The 11690-nt window shown below is 46.7% G+C and overlaps 1 protein-coding gene across 1 annotated transcript in view; it reads left to right on the top strand.

Moving 5' to 3' along the window:
* The first annotated feature begins 210 nt into the window (after positions 1 to 210).
* The window catches only part of LOC123724039 (low affinity immunoglobulin gamma Fc region receptor II-b), a 28908-nt gene continuing 17428 nt past the window's right edge, over positions 211 to 11690 (top strand). The window contains exons 1-2 of the mRNA XM_045713769.1: positions 211 to 415; positions 7496 to 7540. Of these exons, the coding sequence (XP_045569725.1) occupies positions 382 to 415; positions 7496 to 7540 (79 nt within the window). The 5' untranslated portion in view covers positions 211 to 381. The remainder of the gene's footprint in view (positions 416 to 7495; positions 7541 to 11690) is intronic.

The following is an 11690-nucleotide window of genomic DNA, read 5'->3' as shown; positions in this document are numbered from 1 at the left end:
TGATAGTAGGGGTTTTGAGGTCAATCCTCTCAGAATAACACAGTTTAACGGACATGACCCAGAGGTGGGAGAAGTGGCAATGAAGAAATATACAGCGGTAGAGGAAGTATAGACAAAATAATCTAGTCTCTCTTCCTCGGTTTCATCACGTCATCTGCAGGGCCTAGTGTGTGGTCAGAACAGGAAGGAGGAGGAGTACTGTCTATAACTGGAGATCAGTCTCACTCAGAACTCACACCACTCTGCTGGCTACTCTGTTAGTAGTCTACTGTTTCCTCCTCTAGGGGGGTCAGGGTCTCAGTGTGTCAGAACAGGAAGGAGGAGGAGGAGGGTCTATAAGTCTATAACTGGAGATTACAGAGTCTCACTCAGCATCAAGACATGAGAGAACTGACACCACTCTGCTGGCAGCTCTGTAAGTACTCTCTCTCTCTGTCTCTCTCTCTCTCTCTCTCTCTCTCTCTCTCTCTCTCTCTGTCTCTCTCTCTCTCCCCCCCCTCTCTCTCTCTCTCTCTCTCTCTCTCTCTCTCTCTCTCTCTCTCTCTCTTTGTCTGTGTGTCGCGGCAGGTGAGATGGAGCACATCTGTCTTATACTCTGTGATTATCTGGTTTAATATCTGTATAGTTTAATATCTATATAGTTTAATATCTATATGGTTTAATATCTGTATAGTTTAATATCTGTGTGGTTTAATATCTGTATGGTGTAATATCTGTATAGTTTAACACCTCAGCCACGCTCAAGGTCATAAACGATATCTTAACCGCCATCGATAAGAAACAATACTGTGCTGCTGTTTTCATTGACCTGGCCAAAGCTTTCGACTCTGTCAATCACCACATCCTCATCGGCAGACTCAACAGCCTTGGTTTCTCAAATGACTGCCTCGCCTGGTTCACCAACTACTTCTCTGATAGAGTTCAGTGTGTCAAATCGGAGGGCCTGTTGTCCGGACCTCTGGCAGTCTCTATGGGGGTGCCACAGGGTTCAATTCTCGGGCCGACTCTTTTCTCTGTATACATCAACGATGCCGCTCTTGCTGCTGGTGAGTCTCTGATCCACCTCTACGCAGACGACACCATTCTGTATACGTCTGGCCCTTCTTTGGACACTGTGCTAACTACCCTCCAGACGAGCTTCAATGCCATACAACTCTCCTTCCGTGGTCTCCAACTGCTCCTAAATACAAGTAAAACTAAATGCATGCTCTTCAACCGATCACTAGCACGCGCTCCAGCAGGTATATCTCTCTGGTCACCCCCAAAGCCAATTCCTCCTTTGGCCGCCTCTCCTTCCAGTTCTCTGCTGACAATGATTGGAACGAACTACAAAAATCTCTAAAACTGGAAAAACTTATCTCCTTCACTAGCTTTAACCTGATATGGATAGGGGGCAGTATTTTCACGGCCGGGTGGAAAAAACGTGCCCTTATTAATCTGGTCACTATTCTTGCCCAGAAACTAGAATATGCATATAATTAGTAGATTTGGATAAAAAGCCTCTAAAGTTTCTGAAACTGTTTGAATGGTGTCTGTGAGTATAACAGAACTCATATGGCAGGCCAAAACCTGAGAAGATTCCATACAGGAAGTGCCCTGTCTGACCATTTCTGGTCCTTTAAGGTTATCTCTATCGAAAATACAGTATCTCTGCTGTAACGTGACAATTTCTAAGGCTTCCATAGGCTCTCTGAAGGTGCCAGAAAGTGGACTGAGATCTCTGCAGTCTCTGGGCAGGGTTCAGCAGCTCTGTTTGTGAGTGGACAGCCTAGTGGCTCAGAGCCTGGAGATGCACGCGCACGACAGTACTCCATGTTTTTCTTCACCTGTTTGAATGAAAACAACATCGTCCGGTTTGAATATTATCGCTATTTTATGAGGAAATTGATTTTAAACAGCGTTTGCTTCTAAGTAAGGTAAAGGAACATTTTGAAATGTTTTGTCACGATACGCGCCCGCACGTCACCGTTCGAATAGTGACCTGAACGCACGAACAAAACGGAGGATATTTGAACATAACTATGGATTATTTTGAACCAGAACAACATTTGTTGTTGAAGTAGAAGTCCTGGGAGTGCATTCTGACGAAGAACAGCAAAGGTAATCCAATTTTTCTTATAGTAATTCTGATTTAGTGAACGCCAAACTTGGTGGGTGTCAAATTAGCCAGCCCGTGATAGCGAGCTATCTACTCAGAATATTGCGAAATGTGCTTTTGCCGAAAAGCTATTTTAAAATCTGACACCGCGATTGCATAAAGGAGATCTGTATCTATAATTCTTAAAATAATTGTTATGTATTTTGTAAACGTTTATCAAGAGTAATTTAGTAAATTCATCGGAAGTTTTTGGTGTGTATGCTAGTTCTGAACAGCACATGCTAATATAAAAAGCTGGTTTTTGATATAAATATGAACTTCATTGAACAAAACATGCATGTATTGTATAACATAATGTCCTAGGAGTGTCACACACATGAAGTTTTGAAAAGATGTTACCTTTTTAACCCTTCGAAACAGCCCCTATGACCCCAATTTAACCTGTTTAGGATAGGGGGCAGTACTTCCTGCATGAAATCTTCTCAAGGTTTTGGCCTGCCATATGAGTTCTGTTATACTCACAGACATCATTCAAACAGTTATAGAAACTTGAGGGTGTTTTCTATCCAAAGCCAATAATTATATGCATATTCTAGTTACTGGGCAGGAGTAGTAACCAGATTAAATCGGGTACGTTTTTTATCCGGCCGTGCAAATACTGCCCCCTATCCCCAACAGGTTAATGCCACACGGTCAAGGTCAAGGTTAGGCTTGCACAGATCGGGAGGACCTCAGGAACGTTCCTGAGGTTGAATTGTGCTTCTAACCCTAACGGTTCTCCCGCTGTCACCCAAAATCACCTAAAATTTAGGGCCAGGCTTCATTTTGGGCCTACTTTTTTTCACGGTCGCTGTGCTCAGAGCGAGCTACGGTCAAGCGGGGCATCTCGTTGAACTCGGCACGGCCTAGATATTATGGTGATGCCATTGCAGGCTACTTTTTTCACCGTCGCTGCGCTCAGAGCGAGCTACGGTCAAGCGGGGCGTCTCGTTGAACTCGGCACAGCCTAGAGATAATGGTAATGCCATTGCAGGCTCTGTGTGTCTTTAAGTACCGCACTCTGTCACTCCATCCTTGCTGTGTTCGTGTGTGTGTGTGTGTGTGTGTGTGTGTGTGTGTGTGTGTGTGTGTGTGTGTGTGTGTGTGTGTGTGTGTGTGTGTGTGTGTGTGAGAGAGAGAGCTTTTCTTTGACATCTGTTGGGAGAAATGACTGATTTGCAGTTCATGAGGGTTGCCTAATCACACATATGAAGTTTTGAAAAGATCTGACCTTTTTAACCCTTCGAAACAGCCAGAATGACCCCAATTTAAGGCACTTCCGGTTGACACAGGAAGCTGAAAGTGAACACATATCCTCCATGGGGTAGGTTCTTACAGAATTATGAGTTTTAAATCTTTATGTTAAGAACTGACTGATTTACAGAGGGTTGAATGTGTGTGATTTCAGAAAATCACAGAAAATCACAGAAAATCACAGAAAATCACAGAAATCTCACAGAGCTCCGAAACCCACCTTAACGGATTCGTCTGAACATGCTGCAACTGGATCTGTAACTTTTTTGAAAAAATAAAATTTCTTTGAGCATCACCAATTGTACATTGTACTATTTCTCGTAATTTACGATAAATAAATGGCTAGTTCTTTTTTTCCTGACACCGTAGGTTCATGTACTTTGACGTGAAGTGGTCAAATTAGCGCTCTATTTTCGTTTTTGACCTTTCATCCCAGAGAAATGGTCTTAACTCAAAAAGCATCGACGCCATCTTGTTTCTGGGCTAACAACCCATTAGGCCAAACCTACGCTCACCAAGTTTCGTCTGTGAAGTCTTTTCCATTTAGGAGAAATTGCCATGTCGTGATTGGTGATATTTGTATATTTGCAATAAGATTCCATTCGCCATCTGGTGGAATTTACCGGGACAAAATTTTAACATTTTATAAAACGGAAACCGAATGTTCGTGAGACTTTATTTGATGACTTCCCGGAAGATCTTGCCCTGGTACACGGCCCGACGCCATCGGCAAATTTTAAAAACCAGTCACGGACATCTAGTAAGGGTCCGTACATTTGCAATATGGAGATTCTCATCGATCATACAGCAAATGCCGAAAAGTGCCCTTCATGTATGGTAAGGCAATAAATAGGCCATACTTCAGTGATTTTTGCAATTTGAGTGAAGGATGCTTTGTTGCGAAATAGGAAGCCTATTCTAGATTTGGATTGGAGATGCTTAATGTAGTAGTAAAACTATTTAGTAAAACTAAATGCATGCTCTTCAACCGATCGCTGCCTGCACCTGCCCGCCCGTCCAGCATCACTACTCTGGATGGTTCTGACTTAGAATATGTGGACAACTACAAATACCTAGGTGTCTGGTTAGACTGTAAACTCTCCTTCCAGACTCACATCAAACATCTCCAATCCAAAGTTAAATCTAGAATTGGCTTCCAGATTTGTACCTTGTCAGCTGGGGGATTTGAACTTAAAACCTTTCAGGTTACAAATCCAACGCGCTAACCACTAGGCTACGCTGCCGCCCCGGCATGGAACTCCCATCTTTTTAGCGCAGGTGAACAGCAAACCTGGTATTTAAGTGTAAGTAAATTGTAAAGTCTTCTGTCTGTAATGTATTTTCATTATATGTCGGACCCCAGTAAGAGTAGCTGTCTCCATGGCATCAGACCCCAGTTAGATTAGCTGTCTCCATGGCATCAGACCCCAGTAAGACTAGCTGTTGCCATGGTATCAGACCCCAGTAAGACTAGCTGTCTCCATGGTATCAGACCCCAGTAAGACTAGCTGTCTAGATGGTATCAGACCCCAGTTAGACTAGCTGTCTCCATGGTATCAGACCCCAGTAAGACTAGCTGTCTAGATGGTATCAGACCCCAGTTAGACTAGCTGTCTAGATGGTATCAGACCCCAGTAAGACTAGCTGTCTCCATGGTATCAGACCCCAGTTAGACTAGCTGTCTCCGTGGTATCAGACCCCAGTTAGACTAGCTGTCTCCATGGTATCAGACCGCAGTTAGACTAGCTGTCTCGATGGTATCAGACCCCAGTTAGACTAGCTGTCTCCATGGTATCAGACCCCAGTTAGACTAGCTGTCTCCGTGGTATCAGACCCCAGTTAGACTAGCTGTCTCCATGGTATCAGACCGCAGTTAGACTAGCTGTCTCGATGGTATCAGACCCCAGTTAGACTAGCTGTCTCCATGGTATCAGACCCCGGTAAGACTAGCTGTCTCGATGGTATCAGACCCCAGTTAGAATAGCTGTCTCCATGGTGTTAGACTAGCTGTCTCCATGGTGTTAGACTAGCTGTCTCCATGGTATCAGACCCCAGTTAGCCTCTCTGGGCTAGGCGGGACGAAATCGTCCCACCTACGCAACAGCCAGTGTAATCCCGTGGCGCGATTTTCAAATACCTTAGAAATGCTATTACTTCAATTTCTCAAACATATGACTATTTTACACCATTTTAAAGACAAGACTCTCGTTAATCTAACCACACTGTCCGATTTCAAAAAGGCTTTACAACGAAAGCAAAACATTAGATTATGTCAGCAGAGTACCCAGCCAGAAATAATCAGACACCCATTTTTCAAGCTAGCATATAATGTCACAAAACCCCAGAAGACAGCTAAATGCAGCACTAACCTTTGATGATCTTCATCAGATGACACACCTAGGACATTATGTTATACAATACATGCATGTTTTGTTCAATCAAGTTCATATTTATATCAAAAACCAGCTTTTTACTTAGCATGTGATGTTCAGAACTAGCATACCCCCCGCAAACCTCCGGTGAATTTACTAAATTACTCACGATAAACGTTCACAAAAAGCACAACAATTATTTTAAGAATTATAGATACAGAACTCCTTTGTGCAATCGAGGTATCCGATTTTAAAATTGCTTTTCGGTGAAAGCACATTTTGCAATATTCTGAGTACATAGCCCAGCCATCACGGCTAGCCATTTAGACACCGACCAAGTTTAGCCCTGACCAAACTCCGATTTACTATTACAAAAGTTTGATTACCTTTGATGTTCTTCGTCAGAATGCACTCCCAGGACTGCTACTTCAATAACAAATGTTGGTTTGGTCCAAAATAATCCATCGTTATATCCAAACAGCGGCGTTTTGTTCGTGCGTTCAAGACACTATCCAAAGTGTAAATCAGGGTCACGAGCATGGCGCAATTCGTGACAAAAAAATTCTAAATATTCCATTACCGTACTTCGAAGCATGTCAACCGCTGTTTAAAATCCATTTTTATGCCATTTTTCTCGTAAAAAAGCGATAATATTCCGACCGGGAATCTGCGTTTAGGTAAACAGACAAAAGAAAACAAAGCATTCTGTTGACGCGGGCACGCGCCTGAGTCTCACAGTACTGTGACCAGCCACTACCCAAACGCGCTACTTTTTTCAACCAGAGCCTGCAAAGCCACGATTCAGCTTTTTGCCGCCTTCTGAGAGTCCATGGGAGCCGTAGGAAGTGTCACGTAACAGCAGAGATCCTCTGTAATGGATAGAGATAATCAAGAAGGGCAAGAAATTGTCAGACAGGCCACTTCCTGCATGGAATCTTCTCAGGTTTTGGCCTGCCATATGAGTTCTGTTATACTCACAGACACCATTCAAACAGTTTTAGAAACTTTAGGGTGTTTTCTATCCAAAGGCAATAATTATATGCATATTTTAGTTTCTGGGCAGGAGTAGTAACCAGATTAAATCGGGTACGTTTTTTATCCAGCCGTGTCAATACTGCCCCCTAGCCCTAACAGGTTAGACTAGCTGTCTCCATGGTATCAGACCACAGTTAGACTAGCTGTCTCCATGGTATCAGACCCCAGTTAGACTAGCTGTCTCCATGGTATCAGACCCCATACTACCATTCATTTGTATGGATTACCTTCAGATGAAGGTTTAATATCTATATATATCTCCATACTTCCATTCATTTGTATGGGTTACCTTCAGATGAGTCCTGTGACACTTGTGGGGGTCGTAGAGCAAAACACACTTTCTACAGCAGATGAGTAAGGCCATCGTAGGGGATGTGTTGGAGTGAAAGCAAAAAAATAGATACCTCTTAAACAGAATGATTTTGTTGGGGATGTTTGTATTATGTTAATTAGATTGACGCACAAATGTGTCACTATACTATTAAGGAAATTAATATCTGTGGTACAGCCCAGTGTTTACATCATGTACCATAGTGATAGTTCTCTCTGTGTGTTTCAGTGTTTACACCATGTACCATAGTGATAGTTCTCTCTGTGTGTTTCAGTGTTTATATCATGTACCATAGTGATAGTTCTCTCTGTGTGTTTCAGTGTTTACATCATGTACCATAGTGATAGTTCTCTCTGTGTGTTTCAGTGCTGTTGAGTACACTGGTATACTGTAGCCTCGGACAAGGTGGAGGTGAGTACATTTATCTATATTCATCACCTGTTCTATAATAGTAACATTTATCTATATTCATCACCTGTTCTATAATAGTAACATTTAACTATATTCATCACCTGTTCTATAATAGTATCATTTCTTCCTGGTCTCTTCATTGGTTCTTCATGTCTCCAGTCCTTATTCTCTTAGTAAAGAAGGTTCCATAAAGGTTCCAATTGTTCTAGCTGCTCTCAGAAATGTTAGTCTGTGATGTGAGATACAGACTGAAATAGCTACATATTGACTATAGCCTCTTCCTCATTGATTCCCCGGCGTTTCAGGTGGTACTGGGGATTCCCCGGCTGGCCAATCACAATCCTAAGATTTCGTGGAAACAGAGGGCTTTTAAGGGGTGGTTGAAGGAGTGCTCGGGCAGATGTATAGGGGTTTCCATCGGTGCGACTACGTTGGAGAGTCCAGACCAAGTCTCTACCGTGCACATTCCCTCAGAGTATGCTGATTTGGCTATCGCCTTCAGTAAAACGAAGGCGACTCAATTACCACCTCATCGACGAGGAGATTGTGCGATAAACCTCCAGGTTAACGCTGCACTTCCCAGGAGTCACGTGTATCCCCTGTCTCAGGAAGAGACAGTGGCTATGGAAATATACGTCACTGAGTCCTTGAGGCAGGGATACATTCGGCCATCCAAATCACCTGTCTCCTCGAGCTACTTTTTTGTGAAGAAGGAGGAGGGAGGTTTGCGTCTGTGCATTGACTATAGAGGTCTAAATTCCATCACGGTGGGCTTCAGTTACCCGCTACCTCTCATCACTGCGGCGGTGGAGTCATTTCACGGGGCACGCTTCTTCACAAAACTGGATCTCAGGAGCGTGTACAATTTGGTGCGTATCCGAGATGGGGACGAGTGGAAAACCGCATTTAGTACCACATCTGGCCATTATGAGTACCTCGTCATGCCATATGGGTTGAAGAATGCTCCAGCCGTCTTCCAATCCATTGTGGACGAGATTCTCCGGGACCTGCTCGGTCAGGGTGTGGTGGTGTACATCGATGACATTCTGATCTACTCCGCCACACGCGACTGTTGGAGCATGACCTGTACGTCAAAGCCGTGAAATGTGAGTTCTCCAAACAAGCCGTCTCTTTTCTGGGGTATCACATTTCCACATCCTGGGTGGTGATGGAATGTTACCGCATTTCGGCCGTGCGTAATTGGCCGACTCCGACCATGGTTAAGGAGGTGCATCGGTTCTTAGGGTTTGCCAATTACTACCGGACGTTTATCCGGGGCTTTGGGCAGGTGGCGGCTCCCATTACCTCACTGATGAAGGCGGGGCCGGTGCGGCTGCGGTGGTCGGCGGAGGCGGACAGAGCCTTTTGTCGGCTGAAAACTCTGTTTACCGATGCTCCAGTGCTGGCGCATCCGGACCCCTCTTTGCCATTCATAGTGGAGGTGGATGCGTCCGAGGCTGGGGTTGGAGCCGTGCTGTCATAGCGCTCGGGCTCGCCCCCGAAGCTTCGCCCCTGTGCTTTCGTTTCTAAGAAGCTGAGTCCGGCGGAGCGTAACTATGATGTGGGGGACAGGGAGTTGCTGGCTGTGGTAAGGGCCCTGAAGGTGTGGAGACATTGGCTTGAGGGGGCGCGACACCCTTTTTTCATCTGGACTGATCACCGTAATCTGGAGTACATCCAGGCGGCGAGGAGACTGAACCCTCGTCAAGCCAGGTGGGCTGTGTTTTTCACGAGATTCCAGTTCACTATCTCGTATATCCCAGGTTCCCGGAACACTAAGGCCGACGCACTGTCTCGTCTCCATGACGCCGAGGAACGGTCCACCGATCCCACGCCCATACTTCCAGCCTCCTGCCTGGTGGCACCGGTGGTCTGGGAGGTGGATGCGGACATCGAGCGGGCGCTGCAGTCAGAACCTACTCCACCTCAGTGTCCCGCGGGTCGGAAGTACGTCCCGCTTGGTGTCCGCGATCGGTTGATTCGGTGGTCGCACACGCTACCCTCCTCGGGTCATCCAGGGATTGAGCGGACGGTGCGGGGTCTTAGAGGGAAGTACTGGTGGCTCACATTGGTGAGGGACGTGAGGCTCTATGTCTCCTCCTGTTCGGTGTGCGCCCAGTGTAAGGCTCCTAGACACCTGCCTAGAGGGAAACTACAGCCCCTCCCCGTTCCACAGCGGCCATGGTCCCACCTGTTGGTGGATTTCCTCACCGATCTCCCGCCGTCTCAGGGGAACACCACGATCCTGGTCGTTGTGGATCGGTTCTCTAAGTCCTGCCGTCTACTCCCTTTGCCCGGTCTTCCTACGGCCCTACAGACCGCGGAGGCCCTGTTTACTCACGTCTCACTGCGCCGCTGACAACTCTGGGCTGCAGACCACCGCTGAAGGCTCTGGGCTGCGGACCGCCGCTGAAGACTCCGGACTGCGGAGCGTCGCTGGAGGCTCCGGACTGAGGAGCGTTGCTGGAGGCTCCGGACTGAGGAGCATCGCTGGAGGCTCCAGACTGAGGAGCGTCGCTGGAGGCTCCGGACTGGGGAGCATCGCTGGAGGGTGCGTACTGGTGAGCGTCACTGGAGGCTCTGTACTGGTGAGCGTCACTGGAGGCTCCGGACGGAGGAGCGTCGCCGGAGGCTCCGGACTGGGAAGCGTCATTATCGGTTCCGGACTAGTGACCGCTGCTGCTGGCTCCATGCCATGGATAATCTCTACAGGTTCCGCGCCATGGATCATCACCGGAGGCTTCATACCATGGATGATCTCTACAGGTGCCGGGCCATGGATTATTCCTACAGGCTTCGTGCCAGGGTTTATCCCTACAGGCTCTGGACCATTTATAATCCCTTCAGGCTTTTTGCCAAGGATTATTTCTACAGGCTCCGGGCCATGGATTACCTCTCGAGGCTTCGTGCCATGGAACATCCCTACAGGCTCCGGGCTATGGATCATCACTGGAGGCTTCGTGCCATGGATCATCTCTATAGGCTTCAGACCATCGCTTATCACTGGAGGCTTAGATCGTGGAGCTGAAACAGGTCTCACCGGACTACGAAGACGCACTGAGGACCGAGTGCTCAAAAGCAGGCACCGGCCTTACTGGGCTACGGAGGCGAACTGGAGGGAGAGTGCGAGGAGCAGGCACAGGACGTACTGGATTATGGAGGCGCACTGGAGGGAGAGCACGATGAGCAGACACAGGACGTACTTGGCTACGGAGGCGCACTGGAGAGAGAGCGCGGGAGGCAGGCACATGCTCACCACAATAAGCACAGAGAGTTGGCTCAGGTCTCAGTCCTGGCCCAGCCAAACTCTCCGTGTGCCCCCCCCAAAAAAACTTTTGGGGGTTCCTCCCGTTCTTCCCCGGTAGTCTCCGATATCTCTCTATCACTTGCCCCCAAGTCCAGTTTCTCCTTTCCATCCACTCCTCATGTGACCAGGTGTCCATTTCTGCCTGGGCAAGCCGCTTGATCCAATCATGGTGGGTAGTTCTGTAACGTGGGTCGTATAAAGGGGTCCAAGGCGCGGCGTGTAGAGTGCTCATATTTACTTTAATGATAATACTTAACAAAAACAACAAAACGACAGCCAAAAGTTCCGTCAGGTGATAGTCACAAAACGGAAAACAACTACCCACAAAACCCCATAGACAAACCCCAACTTAAATATGATCTCCAATTAGAGACAACACGAACCAGCTGCCTCTAATTGGAGATCATCCAAAACTCAACCTAGAAATAGAAAAACAAGAACAAAACAGAAACAAAAAACATAGACTGCCCACCCATATCACACCCTGACCTAACTAACCAGAGAAAACACAGCTCTCAGTCAGAGCGTGACACTATATACAACCTATTGACTCCCCAAACTACCTCCTACCTACCCTACATAACCCTACACTAACCCTACCTACCCTACACTAACCCTACCTACCCTACACTAACCCTACACTAACCCTACCTACCCTACACTAACCCTACATAACCCTACACTAACTCTACATAACCCTACCTACCCTCACTAACCCTACCTTCACTACACTAACCCTACCTACCCCTACACTAACCCTACCTACCCCTACACTAACCCTACCTACCCTACCTAACCTACACTAACCCTACCTACCCTACACTAACCCCACCTACCCTATAC

Source organism: Salmo salar, unplaced genomic scaffold (assembly GCF_905237065.1).
Source record: "Salmo salar unplaced genomic scaffold, Ssal_v3.1, whole genome shotgun sequence".
NCBI lineage: Eukaryota > Metazoa > Chordata > Actinopteri > Salmoniformes > Salmonidae > Salmo > Salmo salar.
Note: the sequence above shows the minus strand (reverse complement) of the source record. Positions and strands in the feature narration are given on the sequence as shown.